At 37.3% G+C, this 26,697-nt stretch overlaps 2 protein-coding genes across 6 annotated transcripts in view; both read left to right on the forward strand.

Annotated features, from left to right (window-relative positions):
• Positions 1-13,290, forward strand: part of LOC306883149 (septin-6) — a 30,988-nt gene extending 17,698 nt beyond the window's left edge. The window contains exons 6-11 of one of the 5 annotated variants that reach the window (XM_079438265.1): positions 124-220; positions 3,667-3,835; positions 4,660-4,792; positions 6,923-7,113; positions 8,330-8,375; positions 11,907-13,290. In XM_079438265.1, the coding sequence (XP_079294391.1) occupies positions 124-220; positions 3,667-3,835; positions 4,660-4,792; positions 6,923-7,113; positions 8,330-8,333 (594 nt within the window). In that variant the 3' untranslated portion in view covers positions 8,334-8,375; positions 11,907-13,290. Of the gene's footprint in view, positions 1-123; positions 221-3,666; positions 3,836-4,659; positions 4,793-6,922; positions 7,114-8,329; positions 8,376-9,064; positions 10,259-10,914 lie in introns of those variants that run through there. The other 4 variants (XM_079438264.1, XM_079438262.1, XM_079438263.1 and 1 more) reach the window with 4 other exon arrangements.
• Positions 13,291-14,520: 1,230 nt separating this feature from the next.
• On the forward strand, positions 14,521-26,471 carry LOC306883511 (ras-related protein Rab-6A-like). Its single transcript, XM_079438814.1, has 8 exons — positions 14,521-14,719; positions 15,713-15,771; positions 17,376-17,429; positions 17,882-17,987; positions 19,650-19,761; positions 20,014-20,107; positions 24,406-24,472; positions 24,710-26,471. The coding sequence occupies exons 1-8, from the start codon at positions 14,641-14,643 to the stop codon at positions 24,772-24,774; spliced, it is 636 nt and encodes a 211-aa protein (XP_079294940.1). The 5' UTR covers positions 14,521-14,640; the 3' UTR covers positions 24,775-26,471.
• Positions 26,472-26,697: the final 226 nt, after the last annotated feature.

Below are 26,697 nucleotides of genomic sequence, written 5' to 3' on the forward strand. Positions count from 1 at the left end.
GTATTTTTTAATTAAATGGATTTAAATGTTGCATAATCAAGTCTGTTACTGTCAGAGCTTAAAATAGACTGGAGTATTTCTGCTAAATTATTTGCTTGTGGGTGTTTTTTATGTGCTGTACAGGGTCATTTGCCTTTTGCAGTGGTGGGAAGCACTGAGGAAGTGAAGATTGGGAACAAGATGGTGCGAGCACGCCAGTACCCTTGGGGAACCGTCCAGGGTAAGTGCTGGTCACGTCTTCTAGAGGAAATGACACTGCTCTTCCCTCTGTTTGGCCCTGGCCTCTTTGTTCAGGACATCCAAGCCCATCCCGTCCCCTCTTTCTGCAGCGCTTAGCCTGGACACTCCCTTTCAACACACCATCCTCTTTCTCTTTCACAGCAGGGCAGAATGCTATTGTATTAGGGCTGTCAGAATGAGAAACTTCGCTGTAACTTCCATGTGACTAATCACTGTGGAGCAACAGGAAAATTACGTCAGTACAGCAGTGATTGGTTGATGGCATCACAATCCCTTAGTGCAACCTACCCCAAACTGTATTCTATGTAAATATATTTTAAAACATAATTTATTCCTGTTATGGCACAACATTTCAGCAGCCATTATTCTTGTCACATGATCCTTCAGAAATTATTCTAATATGCTGATTTGCTGCTCACTAAACATTTATTATTACTGTCAGTGTTAAAGAATGTTAAAGTACATATACATTTTGCAGTGTCTTTTTGTCTTATATGAAAAAGAGGATTTACAGTACAATGATGATGATAATTTGTCATGTTCAATAAGCTGTACTAATCCAGCTCACTTCATTCACTATTTGTCCTGTCAGTCTTTTTTAATGTGTGGTATGCATGTAGTGATTTGATGTGTAACATTATAGCAGCAGTGCTCTGACTGCCCTCAGGCTGTCTGTAACATCACTCTGAATCTCTCTCACTCTCTCTATCAGCACATGAAGCCACAGGGCAGCTCATGTGCTCTTACTTAATTTAGCCTGATGGAAGGATATAAAATATGGATATACAGGTCCTTCTCAAAATATTAGCATATTGTGATAAAGTTCATTATTTTCTGTAATGTACTGATAAACATTAGACTTTCATATATTTTAGATTCATTACAACACAACTGAAGTAGTTCAAGCCTTTTATTGTTTTAATATTGATGATTTTGGCATACAGCTCATGAAAACCCAAAATTCCTATCTCAAACAATTAGCATATCATGAAAAGGTTCTCTAAACGAGCTATTAACCTAATCATCTGAATCAACTCATTAACTCTAAACACCTGCAAAAGATTCCTGAGGCTTTTAAAAACTCCCAGCCTGGTTCATTACTCAAAACCGCAATCATGGGTAAGACTGCCGACCTGACTGCTGTCCAGAAGGCCATCATTGACACCCTCAAGCAAGAGGGTAAGACACCGAAAGAAATTTCTGAACGAATAGGCTGTTCCCAGAGTGCTGTATCAAGGCACCTCAGTGGGAAGTCTGTGGGAAGGAAAAAGTGTGGCAGAAAACGCAGCACAACGAGAAGAGGTGACCGGACCCTGAGGAAGATTGTGGAGAAGGACCGATTCCAGACCTTGGGGGACCTGCGGAAGCAGTGGACTGAGTCTGGAGTAGAAACATCCAGAGCCACCGTGTACAGGCGTGTGCAGGAAATGGGCTACAGGTGCCGCATTCCCCAGGTCAAGCCACTTTTGAACCAGAAACAGCGGCAGAAGCGCCTGACCTGGGCTATAGAGAAGCAGCACTGGACTGTTGCTCAGTGGTCCAAAGTACTTTTTTCGGATGAAAGCAAATTTTGCATGTCATTCGGAAATCAAGGTGCCAGAGTCTGGAGGAAGACTGGCGAGAGGGAAATGCCAAAATGCCTGAAGTCCAGTGTCAAGTACCCACAGTCAGTGATGCTGGTGTTGGTCCACTGTGTTTTATCAAGGGCAGGGTCAATGCAGCTAGCTATCAGGAGATTTTGGAGCACTTCATGCTTCCATCTGCTGAAAAGCTTTATGGAGATGATTTCATTTTTCAGCACGACCTGGCACCTGCTCACAGTGCCAAAACCACTGGTAAATGGTTTACTGACCATGGTATTACTGTGCTCCATTGGCCTGCCAACTCTCCTGACCTGAACCCCATAGAGAATCTGTGGGATATTGTGAAGAGAAAGTTGAGAGACGCAAGACCCAACACTCTGGATGAGCTTAAGGCCGCTATCGAAGCATCCTGGGCCTCCATAACACCTCAGCAGTGCCACAGGCTGATTGCCTCCATGCCACGCCGCATTGAAGCAGTCATTTCTGCAAAAGGATTCCCGACCAAGTATTGAGTGCATAACTGAACATAATTATTTGAAGGTTGACTTTTTTTGTATTAAAAACACTTTTCTTTTATTGGTCGGATGAAATATGCTAATGTTTTGAGATAGGAATTTTAGGTTTTCATGAGCTGTATGCTAAAATCATCAATATTAAAACAATAAAAGGCTTGAACTACTTCAGTTGTGTTGTAATGAATCTAAAATATATGAAAGTCTAATGTTTATCAGTACATTACAGAAAATAATGAACTTTATCACAATATGCTAATTTTTTGAGAAGGACCTGTATGTGATGTGTGATTTCATGCATCACTGCTGCTGTGTGTCAATTGTTTACTCGTGATTTATGGCACATAGTTTACTTGATTAATGGTCAAAGTTACATGGATTAAAACCATGTAGAATGGGATGCATTTGTAAGCAAATGTACATCAGCTTGTGAGCTGGTAAAAAAATCCTATGAACTTTTGCACACACAAGAACCACTCACGATTTCTTCAGCAAATGTAAAAAATCTATTTGTTTATACTGTTATAATAACAGCTGGGGGGAATTTTGGTAGTGTTAACAATACTAGATCACAGCTGGTCAGAGTTATACAGACTGGCTGTTAAAAGAGGTCATGTCTTTGTATCAGTGGTATGAAAGGGAATAATGCTATCAAAATTCACATTTTTCATAACATCAAGATGTTAATTAACATTTTATGTGTATTTTAAAAAGCGTCTGTTAGACACTTTAAAATTGTCTATTTTAGGTTCTGTAAATGGTCACAATTTCTTATAAACATTTTATTTATTTTTTTATCACTTTGTCTTTACAAGATTTTTTCTTTTTAAATTAAGATATTCAGTAAGGTCTCTCAATTACACAATGTCATACAAAACAGCTTGTATACAACTAAGAATTAAACGCATGCTTAAAATACATTGTTGTACAACTGTTACTTAAGATAGTGTCATGTCAACTTTTCCATAAACCACCCAGATCTTTAACTCTTAGTCCAGGGTTCCTCAAATCTTACCCTGGAGGTCCAATCTGCTGCAGAGTTTAGCTCCAACCCTGATCAAACTCACCTACCTGTGATTTTCTAATGATCCTGAAGACTCTGATTAGCATGTTTAGGTGTGTTTGATTGGGGTTAGAGCTAAACTCTGCAGGAATGGTCCAGATTTGACGACCCCTGTCTTAGACTAACTCCAACCTTAAAGGTAATGCAGTAATTAATGTGTATGGCATGTCCAGATGGAAGTTATTCCCTTTTCTTTTTATGTCCCAGTATGGCTGGGGGTCATTGGTGGTAATTTTCCATTGGACATCATGTGTTTTGTGTTTTCCAGTGGAGAATGAGAATCACTGTGATTTTGTGAAGCTGAGAGAAATGCTGATCAGGGTCAACATGGAGGACCTGCGAGAGCAGACTCACACTCGCCATTATGAGCTATACCGCCGCTGCAAGCTGGAGGAGATGGGATTCAAAGACACAGACCCTGACAGCAAACCCTTCAGGTGAAGAGCGTCACAATCATTAATCATTTAAAAAAATATATATATATCATTAATCACTAACCCCCATGTCATTCCAAACCCGTAAAATCTTCTTTCTTTCTTCGGAACACAATTTAAGATCTGGATGAAAACAGGTAGGCTTGTGACTGTCCCAATTAACACTGTCCAGGCCCAGAAAAGTATAAAAAACATAATCAGAATAGTCCATCTGCCATCAGTGGTTCAACCAAAACGTTATGAAGTGACGAGAGTACTTTTTGTACGCAAAAAAAAAAAAAAAAAAAAAAGACTTTATTCAACAATTCGTCTCCTCTGCATCAGTGTAGCGCCATTTTGGAGAACAAAGAGGAGATGAACTGCTGTTTGTTTTTTTGCGTACAAAAAGTATTCTCGTAGCTTCATAATGTTACGGTTGAACCACTAATGGCAGATGGACTAGTCTATTCTGATGATGTTTTTAATACCTTTCTGTGCCTTTACAGTGTAAATTGTTTGGCAGTCAATGGGACAGTCACAAGCCTACCGGTTTTCATCCAAAATATCTTAAATTGTGTTCCGAATGAAGCTTTTACGGGTTAGGAACAACATGGGGTAAGTGATTAATGACAATTTTCATTTTGGGGTGGAGTAACCCTTTAAGATCATTTTAGAGAGACCCTTCATTGAAAGTCCAGGTAACCAAAACCTAAAAGATCCAAGAAGATTAAAAAGCCATTGTAAAGCAAATCCATATGAACTGAGTGGCTTAATCTCAGCGATTTAATTCATTTTAGGTGAATTATCTCTTTAAAAAATATATTTTGTGTGTGGTTTGTTGTGCTCAGCCTACAGGAAACATACGAGGCCAAGAGGAATGAATTCATGGGTGAGCTGCAGAAGAAAGAGGAGGAGATGAGGCAGATGTTTGTCCAGAGAGTCAAAGAGAAGGAGGCAGAGCTGAAAGAGGCAGAAAAGGAGGTTTGTTGGTTTGAAGACTGTAATCATTGCCTAGTAGTAATTATACTATTAGTAATTATAAAGGTAGTCAAAGTGTTATCCACAGCTCATGCAATACATGGTATGCATAAGTGGGAGTGGTGTATAAAGTATCTGAAAGCCATACTCAAGTAAAAGTACAGATACCTTACCAGAAAATGACTTTGGTAGAAGTTGAAGTCACCGTTTAGTATGTGATATTTATTGTACTTAAGTACGAAAATTATTTTTTAAATCTTAAACGTACTTAAGTATTGAAAGTAGAAGTACAAGTAAATGCAAAATGGAAAAGAAGCAAATAAATATATTTAAAATGTTCATACACAGCTTGAGTAGCAAGATTGTGTTCAGTTTTAACTCTTTCTTCCATTTTGTATTTTTGGGTAAGAATAAGAAGCACTTCATCCGGTTCTTAGTGTCTTTCATTCTATCATAAGAAAACATTTCTGTAATCTGCATCTGAAATAGCATTTAGATGTATTTACACAGTTTAATGTATCTCAGAGGGGACATGGATGCATTTAAACTGCAGTTACAGCTGTGCATAAATAGGCCTAATGTTTTGTTTTTAACAAACGTTGAATACTGATTAAAATAATTTAAGACATGAAAATAGTCGAAATATGAAATTAAAACCGCTAGTAGGTGGCAGCATGTGACTGTTAATGAGTGAGTCATTGAGATTCAACCGATTCATTCAAACGGCTGATTCATTCAGGAACAAAGCATTTGACTGTGTTAATGAGTGAATCACTGAATCATTTTTATCATCCGATTCGTTCAAAAAGCTGATTCATTCAATAAGAAAACACGTCCATTGCTCAGAGACGCAAAACAGTGCTGTGATCTTTGTTTGGAACTATTTTACATTGACAAAATTGAGCATAAACAAGCAATATTATGTCTAAAATGTAAGTCACTTATTGCTTTACTGAACTTGTATAAATGATTATTAAATGTGTTATGCTGATGTCTGCAGAAAAACGGTACTCTTTGTGTGTGATAGATTAAGTTATAAATATAAATAGCATACAGACGCATTTTTGCCGTTTACAATTTAGAATGCCTGGAATTCTGAGTTTTAATAGACTATTAAATGCACTCTGTGTGTGATTTGGTGATATAGCCTACTTGATAATGTCAGATCGCACCTCATTACAACAATACTTACCATTTTTTGAGAGAGGTATTGTTTTTTCAGATTTTTACCTGTGTAATGTGTGTTTCATTCATACTGGACCCAAAAGTGCACCCTCCAGAAAATCCACATATGCATCATAGAAGTAACTCCAGGAAATCCCTAATATGAATAAAGACATCGCTATCGCTGTAACTGAATGAAAAGAAGATATAACATTTAAACGCTTTGAATGATGAAATATAAGGACAATAAACCATCGTATGCGACCAATATATGGTTTATCTGTGTTCAAGCCATCTCGGGTATTTTCATAATGATTAAGAACATTTGTAAGCCATTTCTAATCGACATAGCCTTTATTACCGTATAGAATATATTTTCTGCCTCATTCTTGGGATAGGAAGCCACTTTAGATGACAAAAGGGAGTTATTTCAAACACTCGACTGATGTTGTGAAGTAAAAACAAGTTGTAATGTTCTCTTTTGTTGGACAACAAGTTTAGAAAGGCTTATTGCATGTCATTACAAGGGAAGATGCTCGGTGTGCGTTACTTTTTCAAATATAAGTGGGGGTGTTTCCTCATCTCAGCATGTGAGCGCACACACGTACACACACACACACAGAGCCAATTCTCAGAGTAATAAAACACACTGATATTATTTAAACGCAAAACCGCAGTTCACAAGCGCATATTGAACCGTGGATGTCGTATCGAACGGTTCGATATTATATTGAGAATTGTGACATCTGTAGTAGCTATATAGCTGGTCTGGATTAAACAGTCAAATGCATCCAAACTATATATATATATATATATATATATATATATATATATATATATATATATATATATTATATATTTATAATTTTTTTTTAAAAGGGTCAGTGTTTACTTCTATAAATTGAACTATTTTACTGTAGCATTGTTTGTTCCGTAACATATACTGACTCTGTGGTGTTCACGTCACAGCTTCATGAAAAGTTTGACCGTCTCAAGAAGCTTCACCAGGATGAGAAGAAGAAACTAGAGGACAAGAAAAAGGCTCTTGATGATGAGCTAAACGGCTTCAAGCAGAAGAAGACTGCTGCTGAGCTGCTGCAGGCCCAGACCCTGCAGGCAGGTAGCTCCGCCACACTCAAGAAGGATAAAGAGAGGAAAAAGTAAGTATTGACCTACATTGTTCCTAACCCTCACAACCTTCCCTTCCCGAGATACCAGAAGATCACGATGCAGGAGAACATGTGTGAACGTGTGAGCATTTCACTGAACGCTCAAGTAATTTTGCAAGAAACGTTAAATTTAGATGATGAATAATATGGAGTTGACAAAGCAATTATATGAAAATGAAAGCTGTAGTTTGAGAATATACACTACTGTTCAAAAGTTTTTACGATATATTTTTTCATGAAAATATTTTTATGCAAAGATGCATTAAATTAGATGTTAGATTTAGATTAGGTTTGTTTAAAATAAATACTGCCAATTTTTTTTTATCACATTTTCCACAAAATATATTAAACAGCACAACTGTTTTCACTGTATTTTAATTAAATAATGTATGCTTGGTAAACATAAGAGAATTATTTAAAAAAAACATCTTACCCCAAACTTTGGAACAGTAGTGAATATACTCATATTGTTGTGCATTTATAATATAAAATATCCACTAAATCACTTTACATTACCCAGCCTGGTGTGTGGTAGTCTTTTATGACTAGAACATGTTAGACAGTTCTATATCGTTATTATATATGCTATATAATTCTAGGTTTCATGGTATTAAATGATTACATTATTAACAGTACAATTTTGCATTGCGATCAAGCACAATCAATCTGAAAAGGGTACTAATAATCAGAGCTCAAATAAATTGCTTCAATAATGCTGGTAATCACTTATGGTTGTGTATTCAAGCTGATTTGCTGTTATATGGGAGGAAGACACTTGAACTGACAAGGTTTACATTTTGTTGTTTTTTCATATCAGTCTCTTCCGTTTTTAACTGTTTCCCCCCTTAAGCTTCTTGTATGTCCTCACAAGGCAGCACTTTTTACAGCAGTGAGACTGAAAAAAGTAACACCGTTAATTGTTGGTGTCATGCAATAAAGGAGGTGCTTTTTATTTTTGCAGTACATAATGCGCAAGATTGTCCAAATGCAATATTTCAGATCAAACTTACAGCATTTACATTAACAGTCCAGATTCTTACCACTTTCTCCTTCTCGCTCCTGTGTGTTATTTATTCCTGTGTAAAAATGGTAGTTTTCCTCAGTGCTCTTGCAGGGCATGTAGAGTATTATTGTTTGATGTTGCATGTAAGGTGTCTTGTCTAGTTTGTGCACGTGTCATGTACGTCTCATCCATGCTGTTTTCCAGTTAACTCCTCACCTGCTCCCAGTCCTGCATGAGACACCTTATGCTGGTAAGGCTTTCAAAGTATCTCTTAAGGCACAAACCCTTATTCGCGAGGGAGCTAAATTACAAAAACACATGTAATGATGATGGTCAGTTAGACTGATCCTGTAATTGCAATGTTAAAGCACTGCAATAGTAATTACAACTTTTCCTATTCATACTTAAATGTGCTGGTAATGTGACGAACGTCTCTGTGACAGCAGCAGCAGGGGATATTATGTCACCAGCGCCAGGCGAGAGTTTATTGCTCTCTCTGTGTGATGTGCAGCCATCTGCCATCTGAGTCCATAACAATCTGCTGTTGTTTGCACTCCACGATCTTGCACAAAAGAGCCTTTAATGGCTCGGCTCCTACAGCTGGGCCAAACTAGTCCACTACTTGGCCTTAAAATAATGCTGTTGTTGAGTGAGCCATCCCTTGCCACAGACATCTTAGCAATAGTTAAAGAACACAATTGTTAAAGTTAGGATATCCGGTTCATGTACATAACACAACAGAAGAGACCTCTTAATGAATTTTATCTGGTAAAAAGAGAGAACAATTCTAAGCCTTACCACATGCACCCCCTGCAGCTGCTTTGAAATGTTTTAACAGATGCACGACTAACATTTTGGATCATTTTTTTTTATTAATGTGTGAATACAACAGTGTGTCACCTGTAGGGAACAATAATCTTCCTTCTCTCTCGTTTCCAGTTCAGGATTCCTGTAGAAAGTGCTCCCCCTGCCCGCTGTGAATGAGCTCTTCTCCCCCTCAGTGTTCCTGAGCCATGCTGTTCCCGTTCCCGTTCCCTTTCCCCTCTCTTTCCCGTCCCTTCCCCCCAGTTTCATGCATAACATAGCTGAGGAGGGATATTAACTGTGAATGGAATCCTTCTTTAGATTAACTCCTTTTTTTTTTTTTTTTTTTTTAGAATGTTTAACTCCTAAAATTTTTTACATGCGATTTTTTTTTTTTTTTTTTCTTTTTCTTTGTTTTACTTGCTGTGTTTTGATCTCATGATGATATTGCTTTGTTCTGCATGATTAGTGTTTCATTCAACTTTAACATGTGTGGCTACTAGGGCTGGGTATTGTGACCAATTCTTCGATTCGATTCTTATTTTTATGGTTTCGATTTCGATTCGATATCGATTAGCTATCAATATTTCATTTAAAATTTTTGATATAAATGCTGGTAACTGAAACTCTCCTACTTAAGTTTATTACTGAAATACACATCTACATTAATAATAGGGTGCACACAGTTGTTTTTTTTAGTGGAGCAATTAGAAAGATGGTGACACCTTCAGGACGAGAGGTGAATATTCATATCCTCTTACGTGAAAGACGCGCATTAAGAATCGATTCGTTGCGTTAAACTGAAGATCGATTAAAATCGGAGAATCGATATTTTTTACCCAGCCCTAGTGGCTACTGTTGTGGGTATGCAGTAGTTGAGTACACAGGTTAAAATGGGACAAATTCTATTAGTAGTACCATAATTGTCATTAATTGTATAATAGGAAGATGCATGCGCTGCTTTCAGTCGTGCAGTGAGATTTAAGGCATTTTACCCTGTTTTCTAATGGAACATGATGTTTTGTCTCATTTTAGCTCATGCATGTTATACAGATGCTGTCTGGTCATCTGTAGCCATACCTCAATCAATTTTTTTTTTTTTTTTTTTTTTTTTATAAACCTGTTATTGCTATGCTTGTATTAGTTTAGAAAAACTTTGGCACATCTCATCCAAGTGTAAGCACCTTTTATAACTTTATTTTTGTGACATTTTATTTTTCACAAAATTAATAAAAAAAAAATACTTTCTAATTAATAAATAAATAAATATCAATTGCGAAGGGATCGATATTTGCATCAGTAATAAAGGGCATTCTTTCATAAACCTTTAAACTGTGGGAAAGTCATTGTGTATGAATATCAGACAATTAATTCAACATTTTATTATTTGCATTATTCACAAAAGTGTGACTAAATGTTTATGCACTCAGGGTGACATGGCCGGTGTTTGATTTGCTTATTTTCTATTGAAAAATCTTGATTTCTCAATTTATGCTTTGATTATTTTCTTTAGGAAGGAGCTGGACTTTCACTTTCACTAATTTATTACATCTTAATGCTTAACTGAGCATATATAATGAGATTAATCATACATCTGAATTTATTTTCTAAAGGTTTGGCCTGTATTCTCAAGTGAAGTGTTTTGACCACCACCACAAGTCAAATTACATAAACGTCTTTATAAGATCCTTTTATGAGGAAGTTTAGTTTAGGCGAGTTTTCTGAGTCACTGCAGGAAATGACAGATTCATTTTGACTTTCTTAAGTTGTAAATGATATTTTCAAAGTTACGGTTAAAGAGAGAATGTTCAGCAAAATCAAAGTGATTCTGTTGGTTCTATGCTGGGTGACTGTTTTGTATTGTATCTGGATGCTGGTCTTTCAGCAGGTGGTATTGATGTGATTGATATTTATCATCTATTAACGCTTTTGCTCCCTCCAGTGTCCCTGCTCACTGCAGTGTGTGTATTTACTTTCCTTTGCAGTAATCCCTGGCTCTGCACTGAGTAGTATGGCTTTGATAAGGGACCAGGCCCAGACTCTTTGGTTAACCGGTACCCCAAGGCTAAGGGGAGGCAGTGTGGACCAAGCCCTCTGCGTTTCTCATAAATCACCTCTTGTATTTTGATTTTTGGGCTCTTTCTGCAGCTTTTACTAACGTTGTATTTGTGTTACCAAAGGCTTTGCTTAAGGCTGTGCTTTTTTGCGGTGTGTGATTTTTGATGCTTTGTGTGACTAATATGCTTAAAGAGAATAGTTCACCCAAAAATTTTAATTTGCGAAAGCTTTAATCACTTCAGGCCATCCAGGATGTAGACAAGTTTATTTCTTCATCAGAACAGATTTGGGTAAGTTGGCATAACATCAGTTGCTCACCAATGGATCCTCTGAAGTGAATGGGTGCCGTCAGAATGAGAGTTCAAATGGCTGATAAAAACATAACAGTAATCCACACCACTCCAGTTCATCAGTTAAGGTTTTCACCTATTCACTTCAGAGAATCCATTGGTGAGCAAGTAATGCAATGCTAAATTTCTTCAAATCTGTTCCTATGAAGAAACGAACTCTACACGAGGGAGAGAAATTCTTTAGGGTGGTGAACTATTCCTTTAAAATGTGTGCCTCTTCAGAGAGGTGGGGAGGGAAAATGCAATCATTATAATCACTCTCCCTGTTTTATTCTTCACTAAGCTTTAGATTAGGTTAATGTTGATCACAGTTTTAAATAGAGAATGCAAGATGAACTAATCCATGCACATTTAAAAGCAAATGCACAATGCATTTGAAGCAAGGCAGAAGGACGGTGTGTTCTTATCCGCCCACATTCCGAATGCTTCATGCTTTTGGCTGGCAAAAGAAAAATCAGAGTACCCATTTCCAATTGACTGATTTAAACTCGTCTTCCCACTGATGCTGTTGAGTTTAGTGGCCTCCTGATACTTTCTCTAATCTGCGTTTGTCTCCTCTCTTCTTATAGCTTCTTTTAACTCTGTCTTGGCCACCTGTTGGAAGAGGGGATTGCAGCTTCCACGAGAACTAAGCGTCCACTCTTCTTCCTGTCTTTTTCACTCCGTCAGCCTTGTTTGAATATTTTATTTCATTGTTTTTTTTTTTTTTTTTCATGCTGTGTGCCCTGTTGAACATGGCCTTATGTGGGCTTAACATGGTATTTTTCAACAAATATTAGCTCTGTTTCCTAAATAGGGCATGTTTTAAGCAGTTCCTCATTAGTATTTTTACAAGCATCATTTGCTGGTGACACCAGAGCCAAAGCTTTAGTAGAAAGGCTGTGAACTAAAGGAATGCTTTGGAGTTTATTCAGTTTAGCTTTTTATGTCTTTGATATTGCCTTGCAGTCTCAATCTGTTCAATTAAACAATTTTGTTTCTTTCATGAATACATGTGTTTGTGAATGAACCTGCATGTCCTCATTAACATTAACTGAGGAGCGAACGGATACTAACTTATTTGCAAACACTATGTATAACTTAGGGTGTGAATTAAGCGGAGTAAGATTATCTTTAATAAGACTTGAAAACATTTTGACACGCTGGCTGTGAATTTTGAGAAAATCCAAAGAAAATGGGCCCCGAAAGTTCCGGATTGTTAATGCAGCAAAATGTGTTAAGCGAGAGATGTTTAATTGTAATTTTAATGAGAATCTTTATTTGAAAGCATTAGCTAAATCTGAGAGGTTTGTATTGTATGTTTTGTAATGCCCTATACATTTCAAGTCTTAAATAGTCTCAGCAATATAGTTATACTTTATTTAAAATATAATCTTAAAGAATGATGCACCTATCGAAATACCATGTAGGTCACATTCAGTGCCACTTTTTATATTCTTTCTTCTGTTCTTTTGCATGCCCTGAACATGTTTTTGTTTATATATGGCGTTATTCTATGGAGTCTAAACATATTTATACTTCAGTGCTTCTTTCTTTGGACCATTTTATTACATGAATTTATTCCAGGTACAATGTGCAGTTACATTCGATTCCCATTTTGCCAAATATTGCATTTAGATATATGTCAAGGGTTTTCAGTCATTTTATTTAAAACAAGTCAGTTACAAGGTACATACAGTCATGCATATGTGCAGTACATATAATTTTGAAGGATCTATTTTGCGTATCAATGTCGAGACATGGTTTAATGATGAATGACATTATTGACAAGTGACTGTTTTCTGTGTGAAACATTTTGGGTGTCAAGACTGACCTACATTTTTCTAGTCATCTTCCATATTTTCCCCTTAATGTCAATTACCCCCACCCATAATACCAGAAGTTTGTGAAATATTTAACTGTAGTAAGATTCCATGGTGTACATTTTCAATAAAACATTTAAAAACCTGATGTTATTTCATAATTTACCCTCCAAATTATATTTATATCAAATTATACATATATACATATACAGTCATGGCCAAAAATTTTGGCACGCTTGCAATTCTGTCAGAAAATGCAACACTTCTCTCAGAAAATTGTTGCAATTGCAAATGTTTTGGTATTCATGTGTCTATTGTTTTTGTTTGCACTGCAAAAGTCAAATTTCACACAGAACTCAAAAGTGGACTGGACAAAATTGTAAGAAATGATTGCTTTTCAAGCTTGTGATGCTCCTGTAATTTGTATTTAGACACAACTGTGGCAAGTAAGAGGTTTGAGCAATATTGTGTTGTGTGTCACACTGAGCATGGAGAAAAGAAAGAAGTGTAAAGAGTTGTCTGTGGATTTGAGAGAAAAAATTGTGGAAAACCATGGACAATCTCAAGGCTGCAAGTCCATCTCCAGAGATCTTAATGTTCCAATGTCCACTGTGCGCAATATCATCAAGAGATTTACAGCCTATGGCACTGTATAGCTAAACTCCCTGGACGTGGACGGAAGAGCAAAATTAATGAAAAATTACAATGAAGGATTGTTCGAATGGTGGATAAAGAACCCTGATTAATTTCCAAACAAATTCAATGGTTACAAACAAAGCACTGGAGAGTTCTGAAATGGCCAGCAAAGAGTCCAGATCTGAATCCCATAGAACACCTGTGGAGTGAGCTCAATACAGCACTTTGGAGAAGGCAACCTTCAAATCTGAATAACCTGGAGCAGTTTGCAAAAGAGTGGTCCAAAATTCCAGTAGAGAGGTGTAAGAAACTCATTCATGGTTACAGGAAGCGACTGATTTCAGTTATGTTTTCCAAAGGGGGTGCTACCAAATATTAAGTTAAGGGTGCCAATAATTTTGTCCAGTGCAATTTTGGGGTTCTGTGTGGAATTGAATCAGATTTGACTTTTCCAATCCATAAATACAGCTATTGTAGGAATTATATGAAGAAAATGTATTGTAAATTAGTCAATTCATTTTACACGCAATACTGCTAAGATAAGAGGAAAATTAAGGATTTAAATGCTATGACAGTAGACATAGGCTGTGGCTCAAAATCTAGTCAGCTGCCTAATCAGACAGCATTTGGCGATCGTAGTCGCGTTCAAACGCTTGACTGGAGCCTAGACAGCATAGGTAGGCAGCTCTCTAGCACTAGGCAGTGAAACACGGCCACAGCGTGTCCTGCGCTTCCATATCTGGCCACTAAGAGGCGCTGTCAATCAGGAATCATCAGCTATCCGTCACTGGACTGTACAGTGTGTCCTTCGTCTGCGCAGAGAAAATAATAATACTTAGTTTTTTGTGTATTGTACTCGATAAAGATGTCTACTACGACCGGCGGCGGAGAGTTTGGCAATCCTCTGCGGAAATTTAAGCTGGTTTTCTTGGGCGAGCAAAGCGGTAAGTGTTGAGATTTGTGAGACGTGGACAGAGAAACGGACAGGCCAGGTGAAAGATGCTACAGAAGGATACATGTTACCAAATAATTATCTGACAGTTTGGACATGCACTTAAAATGCCGTAAAATGTACAGAAAACTTGTCATGAACAATACACGAACAGACATCATGTGGCATTGAACATCCTTGCAGTATCCGAACTAACATTATATTAGAAAAATACAACATACGATTATTATCTCAATTATGCTTTAACATGTTATTTGTATGTCTTTTACATCAGTGTTTATGTATTCTCGCTTGTAGACATCGAAGGAAGCCATCAAGTCCTTGTATTAGCATGTTTGTGTTGTCTGGTCTTAGCCGCAATAGAGATCTTTCATTTTAAAGGCCTTTTAAATGAGATCACATCGATCCTTCGTGTTTAACACATAAAGTGCAAATAAGATTGCGCTACAAACGTAAATGAATTCATTGTATAAAACAATACTATCTGTTGTAAGGATGGTCGCTAGCGGTTAGCATTTAGCATGTTTCTAACTAGCCGGCTGTGACAATCAAGATCATGAGATCATAAACCACATCAGGGATGTTTAACTGCCACATCATCCACGTCACCTCTACGATTTTTTATTTCCCATAATGGCTGGATCGGACGTAAAAACGATCTGCTAGCTGTCGTAAACGAGAGTTACTACATGTTTTAGCCTGTATTGTTACGGTATGTTGCTGTGAAATCAGGACGGCGACACCCATGTTGCCAACACAGCGATCAGAGTTCAGACTCATCCTGCAGACCAGTGCATCCCCTTCTTGACCGCATCTTTGACATTATGACACTATGACATCAGCTAAATGAATAAATGTAAATGTAAATTATGCTTTCGATACAAACACCAAACATGCTGTCTATGTAGGGAGCACACTAGGTTTTGAGATGCATGTACTGTGTGGCCCCTATTTGTAATTTCTTTGTTTTTCTCTTCCTCCACAGTGGGCAAAACTTCACTTATCACCAGGTTTATGTATGACAGCTTCGATAATACCTATCAGGTAACACCTACTGTGATTGTCACAGCCTATATTATGTTCACAAATGCTTACCATGTTACTATTCATCTTAATATCTGCCCAAAGTATTGTTGACTTTGTCAGACCTGTAACATGAAGGTTTGGTTCAGTGGTGGTCCCTAAAAGAAATTGTTCACTTGACGCTTACTAATAAAACTTCTGTTGTTTTTATTCTTCATCGTCCTTGGAATACGAAAGGATACTTTGTAGAATAGTCATGCTCCTATTTCCCATAAGACAAAAGCATACAGTATGATGACCAAGATCTCTAGTGTTAGCATCCAGAATTATTTTTTGTCAGACTTAAAATTTACATTATTTTTATTTACAAAACAAACATACATATTATTTTGACAATGGCAATGTTAAGCTGTTTGTGGCAATTGTCTCAGGTCATAGATTTACTTGCAACATCATATCATGCAGATATAATTGTGTTTTATCTTTAGGCTTTCTAGGTAAACATACACTACCGTTCAAGAGTTTGGGGTCAGAAAGATTATTTAATATTTTTAAAAGAAGTCCCTTATGCTCGACAAGACAATATTTATTTGATGAAAATACAATAATAAATCAGTAATAATGTGAAATATTATTGCAATTTAAAACAAATGTTTTCTATTTGAATATGTTTTCAAATGTAATCTATTTATGGTAAAGGGGGGAAGTGGAAAGGGAAGTGGTGTGTGGCCAAGTATGGTGACCCATACTCAGAATTTGTGCTCTGCATTTAACCCATCCAAGTGTACACACAGTAGTGAACATACACCCGGAGCAGTGGGCAGCCAATGCTGCGGCGTCTGGGGAGCAGTTGGTGGTTCGGTGCCTTGCTTAAGGGTCTCACCTCAGTCGTGGTATTGAGGGTGGAGAGAGTGTTGGTTATTCACTCCCCCCACCGACAATCCCTGCTGGACCTGAGACTCGGACCCATGACCTTCGGGTTACAAGTCCAACTCTCTATCCATCTATCCATGCAGTCGTGATGCAAAGCTGAATTTTCAGCATCATTACTCCAGTTGTCAGTGTCAAATGATCCTTCAGAAATCATTCTAATATGCTGATTGGTAATCAAGAAACATTTGTTATTTTAACATTATAAATATCTTTACTGTCACTTAATTTAATGCATCATTAAATGCTGAATAAAAGTATTAATTTCTTTAAAAAAATATACTGATCCCAAACTTTTCAACAGCAGTGTAAAGTGGTACATTTTAACTTGCATTTGGTACTTGACAAGTGTTAATTTAGTTTCTAGCTCTCGAATCACGTTTATAAATCTGCATATGATGCACATGTGAACCAAATTTGATATTAAATTTGATGCAGAGTGCAAAGTTTGAATATGCACAAAAGCAAATTAGATTTTTTGTGAATAAGGACAATTTTATGTTTTTTGTTTTGTTTTTTTCTTATCAGACTCTGGTGACTATGCATTCATTGTAAGGAAAAGAGCTGTATGAACATTTAGCAAAATCTCCTTTTGTGTTCCACAGAAGATAGAAAGTCTTAAAAGCAAAGTAAATATTCCTTCAATGACTGATTTTGCAGTGTGCACCAAGTTAACTCATTGTTTCTCTCTACAGGCAACTATTGGTATAGACTTTCTGTCAAAAACCATGTACTTGGAAGATCGCACGGTAGGACAGATCAATTTTTCTAGAATAATTTCCAAGGAGTCTCTGTGTGTCCAAGCCTTTTGTTTTATTGGAAAGCTAGCATGTTTATATAAAGCCTGGTTTAGTTTAAATATTGACTAGCAATGTTAGTACCAGTATAGTAGATGGTTTTGACACACACTGGCTCAAGTCATTCACCTTGACATTTATCTAATGTCACCTGTGACAACTTTATTTATTTATTTGAAGTCCGTCAGGTTATTTCACTGTCTCTGTCACAAATTCATCAGTTATCATTTACGTAATTCCTTGTGCATGCTTGTAGCTCATCACACTTATGTCATTAGTTTGTCATTTATTTTGATTTCACCTTTTTAAGTTTGGTTGTGTCTTTGTCCACCTCACCCCACTCTCTTCCATGGCTGGGTGCTGAATGGGTCCCCATGCCTGTTGTGCTACATTGATGGTCATAGATTCGGCTACAGCTGTGGGACACTGCTGGGCAGGAACGCTTCCGTAGCCTCATTCCCAGTTACATCAGAGACTCAGCAGCCGCAGTGGTGGTCTATGATATAGCAAGTAGGTAGCTAGTGCTCCTGCTTCACCACATGGTGGGGTCAAGTTGGGTACCGCTTGAGTAAATGGCACTCATGTAGCTTTATAAGTGTGCTGGTTTATTTGATCGTTCCTTATAAAGTTAAATAAAACAAAAAAAAATCACCCTCATGTTGTTCCAAACACGTATGACTTACTTTCTTCTGTAGAACCCAAAAAGGCCGATGAAAATCAGTAGGATCCAAAACAACACTGGACCCCATTGACAAACACTTTTTTTTTTTTTTTTTAATAACTTATTTCCTTCCAATTTTTGCATTGGTTGCTTGTAAGATTTAGTTTAACATTCCTTTGTTTTCGTTTAAGGTTTTTAATGGCATTGCACCACTTTTTAAAATGCTCTTTGTTCCTAAAACTAGATTCCTGCTTTGGGAATTCTCTTCTGCTATTTTCCAATTTAAACTTCCATTTTAAATTTTCCCAAACATTGGATGTTTTTAAATAGTTTTAATTTTGGATTTGAAGCCACATTTTTTTAGAATTTCTTTTGATAAAAATATTCATGTTCAGTGATGATAAGATATGAACACGAAAGAAGATATTTTCTGCTTTTTGTTTCTGTCCATACAATGGAAGTCAGTGTTTTGGACCCCATGGACTTTCATTATATGGACAAATACATTATTCAGAATAATTTGTGAGAGTCATACAGATTCGGAACATCATGATAGCGTGCGTTTATAAAGTACAAATTTTGGGGGCTTTTATGAAAACAATTTGGGATTTTTTTCAAAACTAAAAAGTGATGTGGTTTGTCCAGCAATACTTACATCTACGGAGTGCCATTTACAAAGCATCTTGCAGAAAGCAGCATCCTTCAGAGAACAGGAAAGGAGAAATGCCTTCAGATGGTGTCTAAAATCATTCTTATTTCCTAAAATCTTGAGGTCATGATCTATAAATACAGAAATTGGTCAGCTTTGTAGGTGCATTTCTCCATTTCCTTCATGTTTTGTTTCTTTGATGTTGTCCTTTTCTTCTAACCCTGCTCCCTTGCCCTATCCTCTCTTTATATCTTTTCTTTTCTCTGTTCCTCCTTTGTCTTTCCCTTGTTTTCTTTGCACACCACGGCTTGCTGGTCCCTCAGGTTCGGCTCCAGCTGTGGGACACTGCAGGGCAGGAGCGCTTCCGCAGCCTCATTCCCAGCTACATCCGAGACTCCACTATTGCTGTGGTGGTCTATGACATCACCAGTGAGTCCGAGCCTCACTCATTGGGTCAGCAGGGATTTATGCCTCCAGGGCACAGTTAGCCCAATATGCCAGCGGCTTCTAGGTCATGGCAGTTCATCTTAGTATGGTTGCTTGGGAACAATTATATTTTTTATTATTTTATTCAGAATAAGTGTAAAGTAGATTGTACATGCTTCTCTTTTAACAGCAAACTGCTGTTACTGAGCATCAAAATGACCTGTGCTTTAACTTAACCTTCCTCTGTTTTGATGATCTTCATACTAACAGTCTGCTTGCACACTTTCTTCTAAGAAAGCTTGGCTTTGAAATGAATCATGTGATTTGACCACTGCCAAATTTGGATTGTACAAATTGATCAATCAATAATTTCTAACACAAAATATTTTATCTTTTTAATGAGTCCTTGTCTGACTTTTTTCCCTCTGTTCTTCAGATCTCAACTCTTTCCAGCAAACCTCAAAGTGGATAGATGATGTCAGAACAGAGCGAGGAAGTGATGTCATTATCATGTTGGTTGGCAACAAGACAGACTTGGCTGATAAAAGGTACAGCACTTGGAGGTGTTTCATAAACACATCCTTTGTTCATCCCTCAAGACTTCACGTTTTAAGTTATTTTTGTGTTCAGTTTTCTCCTTATCATTAATTTAAATATTATGTTGAGCAATTTGTGCCATTTTTGCTTTTCTGTTTGATCATATTTTCTCATGTTGATTTATTTGATTTCCCATTACTACTTTTGTTTTTCATATCCATTCTAATTTGAACTATGTCCACCTGCACTATGGATTATGGCAGGCAAGTGTCAGTAGAGGCAGCAGAGAAAAAAGCTCGGGAACTGGGTGTGATGTACATAGAGACCAGCGCCAAAGCTGGCTATAACGTCAAACAGGTGGGTGAAACGATAGAGCTGTAGTGCAGACTTAAGATTATGTACCTAGTTTATGTAACAGAATCTGTGGCATATTTTCGATTTCCATGGAAAATCATTTTGACTCCACAATGACAGTAATACATTTACAGTGCAATCCTAGCAAACAAACAAGCAACAACTCAAATGAATATTTTGTTTTGAAAGTATAACATGAGCCGCTTTCTGTTGGTCAGAGCCACATACTGTATTTGCGTGATCATCTTGAAACCGATGCACAATCAATGTGGGGAAATGTTCACCCTCACTTGAAACTCACATTAGTGCAGATTCCTTTTGAACTGACTTCATTTCAAACACAATTTTTTTGTGATTGAATCACCAAACCTGCCAGTTGTGATCTGCACAAGAAAGATGGAAATTAGAATATCGTGAAAAACTTATATTTTAGATTCATTACATGTAAAGTAAAACATTTAAAACTGTTTTTTTTTGTTTTAATTTTGATGATAAGAGCTTACATCTCATGAAAGTCAAAAATCAGTATCTCAAAATATTTGAATATTTACATTTGAGTTTCATTAAACGACCATCCCTACAGTATAAATTCCGGGTATCTCTTGTTCTTTGAAACCACAATAATGGGGAAGACTGCTGACTTGGCAATGATCCAGAAGATGAACATTGACGCCCTCCACAAAGAGGGTAAGTCACAGAGGGTCATTACTGAAAGGAGTGGCTGTTCACAGAGTGCTGTATCAAAGCATATTAAATGCAAAGTTGACTGGAAGGAAGAATTTGGGTAGGAAAAGGTGCACAAGCAACAGGGATGACCGCAAGCTTGAGAATACTGTCACGCAAAGCTGATTCAAACACTTGGGAGAGCTTCACAAGGAGTGAACTGAAGCTGGAGTCAGTGCATCAAGAGTCACCATGCTCAGACGTCTACAGGAAAAGAGCTACCAAGCCACTTCTGAACCAGAGACAACATCAAAAGCGTCTTACCTGGGCTGTGGAGAAAAAGAACTGGACTGTTGCTCAGTGGTCCAAAGTCCTCTTTTCAGATGAAAGTAAATTTTGCATTTCATTTGGAAATCAAGGTCCCAGAGTCTGGAGGAAGAGTGGAGAGGCACAGAATCCATGTTGCTTGAAGTCCAGTGTGAAGTTTCCACAGTCAGTGATGATTTGGGCTGCCATGTCATCTGCTGGTGTTGGTCCACTGTGTTTTCTGAAGTCCACAGTCAATGCAGCCATCTACCAGTAAATTTTAGAGCACTTCATGCTTCCTTCTGCTGACAAGAAGGTGCTGATTTAATTTTCCAGCAGGACTTGGCACCTGCCCACACTGCCAAAGGTACCAAAAGCTGGTTCAATGACCATGGTGTTACTGTGCTTGATTGGCCAGCAAGCTTGCCTGACCTGAACCTATTGTCAAGAGGAAGATGAGAGACACCAGACCCAACAATGCAGATGACCTGAAGGCCGCTATCAAAGCAACCTGGGCTTCCATTACACCTGAGCAGTGCCACAGGCTGATTGCCTCCATGCCACGCCGCATTGATGCAGTAATTCATGCAAAAGGAGTCCCAACCGAGTATTGAGTGCATAGAAATGAACATACTTTTCAGAAGCCTGACATTTCTGTTTAAATTATCCTTTTTTTAATTTATCTTATGTAATATTCAAATTTTTGGAGACACTGAATTTTGGGTTTTCATTATCTGTAAGCCATAATCATCAAAATTGAAAGAAATAAAGGCTTGAAATATTTCACTCTGTGTAATGAATCTATATAATATATGGGTTTCACTTTCTGAAATGAGTGACAAAAAATATTGACCTTTTTCATAGTATTCTAATTTTTGGAGATGTTCCTGTATTCTGCAGCCACAGAATTCAGCAGAAAGCTCTGCAGATTTCTGTTGAATTGAAATGAATGTCATTCACAAAGTCCTTTACATCTCCTACCTCTTGTGTGTCCTTTTAAATATTTTGCGATGTTGATTATGTTTTCAGCTAACAATAATTGTCTAGCTCACTTTAACACATTTTACCATATCTAAACTTTTCCCCTCAAATGCAGAAAATGGCCACAGATTCTGTCTTGGTCTGGGCAATAACTATCTGTAAAAGCACTGTATACTTGGAGCTGTTCTAAAATTTCCTTATACAAAGATCAAATTATTCTTTGTTGGAAGAGAACAAATTCCTCTGATGCAGTGTAGAAACATTAAAGGAGTAGTTTAACCAAAAGATTCTGTCATCATTTATCACCCTTATGTTGTTCCAGACATGTATAACTTTTTCTTCTGTGGAACACAAAAGAAGACATTTAGCAAAATGTCCATGCTGCTTTTTACTGTGCTATAGAAGTGGATGGAGAGAGGAGTTTGGACATTCTTCTATTCTTCTATGTTACTCTTACATGTTCCACAGAAGAATGCAAGTCAAACAAGTTTGAAATGTCATGAGAGTGAGTTAATGATGACAGAATATTAATCTCTTTAAGGGATATTTTAATGACCCAAGTTCCAATGACATTATCATCACTTCCCTAGATAGGGTGCTCTTTTTTCTTTTGATTGTCCTCAAATAACAAATGTGTTCTCTGTGAACAGCGTTTTGTTGAACTGCAGTGCAGTGATCTCTTTGCAGTGTTCCAATTTCAGCCATTTCTCAACTTTTGAACCTGTGACGGAGTCCTATCAAAACACTAATTCCTCTTTTTCCCCATTACTAATGTGAACCTCAGTCAGTCTCTGTCTCTCTCTTCTTCTTGTCTGTCTGTATTTCTTTCCTTTCCCCCCTCCCTGCTCCGGTCGAGCAGACAGATTACCACGGAGGAGGGCGAGCAGAGGGCTAAGGAACTGAATGTCATGTTCATTGAAACCAGCGCAAAGACTGGCTACAATGTCAAACAGGTAGAATCGCTGAGAAACGAGGATGGCCCATCCCTACCTTCCTTCCACCACTCTATCTTGTGCCTCCTTTGGTTTCTATCTTTCTCTGCCTCACCCATCATTAGCCATTCTGCCCCGCCTCACATTCACAGGTTCACTGTGCTATTGGGCTGCTCTTCTGTGTTTTTCTTTTGTTTCATTGGCTTGAATTGCTCCTCATGTGTCACAGATGTCCTTTGCATGTTGACCAAGCGCCGCTAGAATGATTCTTCTCTATGTGCTGTGTTGTAGCACCACTTGCAATTCACAGACTGGATGTAGACATTTCATTTGTGCATTGTGCCTTTTATTAGCATATTGTATTGCTTTTTATCGTCAGAATGAGTAGAACGTGGAGTCTCTTTAACTTTTTGTTTTTTTGTAATGCTAGTGTCATCAGAAATTCACTCCTTTTACATCTCTACCCACTGGGAGTTATGATTTAGTTTAAATAGGGGAGACTGGGGGTAGCTGCACATGAGAAAGTTGTTATAAGTTATACACTACTGTTCAAAGCATGGGGTTTTAAAAGAAAATACTTTTTTTTTTAGACAAGGACTCATTAAATTGTTGACAGTAATACATTTGCAGTTGTACAAAAGATTTCTATTTCAAACTAATCCTTTTTTTTAACTTTCTATTCATCAAACAATCCTGAAAATTGGAAAAAAAATAAAAAACACTTAAGCATAACAAATATTTTCAACATTGCTAATAATATTGTTTCTTGAGCAGTAAATCTGCATATCATAATGATTTCTGAAGGATCATGTGACACTGAAGAGCGACTGATGAAAATTCTCCAAACTGTTGAATTGTAGTGTCTATCTCTTTAAGATTTTGAGTCAAATGTCCAAGTAAGCAAATGCTTGTGTTATCTAGCAGTGGATTTAAAACATTTAGCTCAAATCCTTTTTATACAGCTGATTAATTACAATATTTGTTAGCTAAAACCAGATTCATTTTTTAAATACTTTAGTATTTAGCAGTTTCATTACTTTTTTCATAGTTTTACTATTTTAAACATGAAACGCTTATAATAGGTTTTAATAGGTTTTCAGCTTGCATTGACAATTTACCCCATATAGTGTGACAACATTCCAAAAAATATTGTCACAAAAGATCAGTGTGTTCATTGAACTGCAAATTTTGCAGTTTCTTTTTTATTGCTAAGATGTCTATAAATAATAATTTATCAATTAAAAAGAAAAAAAAAGAATCTGAGAAATATTGACTTGAGCAAAATGTGTGATAACTACCCCCAGTCTCCCCTACTACTAAGTTATATATTATATTCTATTCTATTATAAATGCATTGATTTCTGTACATTTGGCCCAAGCATCAGAGGTTTTAAGTAATGATCTTTTTTTTTTTTCTAGCTGTTTCGTCGTGTTGCTGCTGCTTTGCCTGGAATGGATAGCACACCAGAGAAAAGCAAAGAGGACAGTATCCTTCGCATGCACCGTAAAGCGCTTCTGACAAATATGACATCAATAGCATTAAAATGTCACAATCAGTTTGTCTGCATCAGCCTGATAGCGGGAGATCACAAGCCAGGTTTTTTTTGTCATGATTTAAACCAAACAGAAATCAAAAAATGACATCAGAAATGAATGTAAGGTAATCCGAGGGTAAAGACATACTTATACATGTCGCTAACTGATCCTTAACCTGAACTTTCAGTGATCGACATCAAACTGGAGAAGCCTCCGGAGCTGCCCGTTACCGAGAGCAGCTGCTCGTGCTAGTAACCACCCTCGTCCCCCGCCAGGCCCTGCGTCCCCCTCACTCGACCCCCTCACACACAAACAGCTTGTCTCTCAGTGGTCACTCGCTCCTCTCACGGCCCTGTGTCATGAGCGGACAACCTTTTCTTTCTCTTCGACTCAGTGACTTTTCAGAGTAACCGTGTGGATGTGCTATTACTCTGTATTACAATGGATTACAAAAATACATATATTAATAGGGAAAAAAGTAAATCACAGCATAGATTAAATGCTAAAACCTTTCAGATTCTCATCTGTTCTGGCTGCATGGCATTATATGGGATTGCAGACTGACATACACTCACATGCTCTTTTTTCACACATCAGTGCCGTCATAGTCGTTGTGAATATGCCATGTTTCAGAGCTGGGGCTGATGTCGTAATTTTAGGCCTTGATTTTAATTTCACTGGAGGAAGAACTTATTGTATCGAGAGGCTGTAAACTTGTGTTACTGATTCATATGATTTTTTTTACATGAACATTACACTATTTTGTTAGTGTTTTTTGGCAGTAGTTATTTAAAGGAAGATACAGAAGGGGATCTCTTTTGAAATGATTGTTGTGAAATATCATGGACACAATATTCTGTATAATCGGATGTTTTCGTGTTAAATATGGTATTAGGGACCAGATATCATTTAAAGGTCTTTGTTTCAGGAAATACACATGTATGGCCAATAAAATAGCGGTTTTGTTTGTGACGAGCCTCATTCTGGATAGGCTAATTTTATACAGGAATCTTCGGAGGGTTGCATGGATGTAGAATGTATTGAGCTGTGGGGAAAAAATTAGGATTTAACATTCTTAGAAAAGGGAAGTTGCTTTGAAAACGTATTTAATTTAGTTAAAACTCGAAACCTAAGATATTTAATGACTTATCCACAACTGAAGTTACAAAACCTAACGTTAATTGTAATAACGTGTATGTACTAACGAAACACTTTGCTCTGAGCTTGGATATGGAAAGCAATTCACACTAATTCCACTGATTTTCAGCCGTGTTTTTTGCTGCGCAAGTTAGGAACGGCATGCAGTTTAGAGACGGTTTTACACAAAATGCCTTGCTTGTTTTGTTGTCATAGTGCACCAGTTCAGGCCACAACGCTGTGGTTTGCTCGAGCCTATTAACATCGCATAGAGCTATTGAGAATGGCAATTAGCAATGTGTGGGAATCAAAGGTTGATGTATAATTTGCATTGCTGCTGTATCACAAAGACCTAGTCGTGTCACTATCTTGGTCACGTTAAAGACTTTCACGCCCCATCTGTAACCTGGGTTTCTACAGTATAGCTTGAATGGGCTTTTATTTGCTGGAGAAGTATCACCGAACCCCCAGCGCTGTCGCTTTTCCTCTCATTCAACTGTAAACCGAATCCTTTCATCACTAAGACTAAAAAAGGGCATCACCCGTGTTTTAAACATTATCATTTATAATGGTTTGATATGGAATAATTAAAATTAAGAGAGAAAACCCTCCTGAACAGCTCTGTCATGCGTCACTGACTGAATACCCAGCTGTGTGCTAATCTGAAGTGTGTTGGTCTGTTTGAAATACGCTGTCTACTAGTGTTTAGCCAAGTTTGTGTGAACAAAGTACTATTATTATATGCTGTAAAAAATTGAAAGTTAAAGAGACACCAAAATGTATCACATGAATAAAGATATTTCACCAAATTTGCTGTTTGTCCTGCTTCTGGTTTCTGTATGTAGGCCTGCACACATATAGTAATAATGGACTACATTAATATGTAGTTAATTGCACAATCATTACGGATAGTAAATTTAATTCATTACGTTGATTACGTTACCTATCCAATATGCAGTGACAACAAATACATTTTTAATTAACTGATTGAGCCCTACAACATTTAAAATAACTGTTTTCTGTTTTAAAATGAAATGT

This window comes from Barbus barbus (assembly GCF_936440315.1).
Source record: "Barbus barbus genome assembly, chromosome: 17".
NCBI classification, from domain to species: domain Eukaryota; kingdom Metazoa; phylum Chordata; class Actinopteri; order Cypriniformes; family Cyprinidae; genus Barbus; species Barbus barbus.

What these genes read in the sequence shown, in the direction of transcription:
- LOC306883511 (XM_079438814.1), top strand. Translation starts at nt 14,641, where the DNA reads ATGTCTACTACGACCGGCGGCGGAGAGTTTGGCAATCCTCTGCGGAAA. An exon ending in TTTCTTGGGCGAGCAAAGCG is followed by an intron (nt 14,720 to 15,712) that starts GTAAGTGTTGAG and finishes CTTCCTCCACAG; the next exon opens with TGGGCAAAACTTCACTTATC. An exon ending in AGAGAAAAGCAAAGAGGACA is followed by an intron (nt 24,473 to 24,709) that starts GTATCCTTCGCA and finishes CTGAACTTTCAG; the next exon opens with TGATCGACATCAAACTGGAG.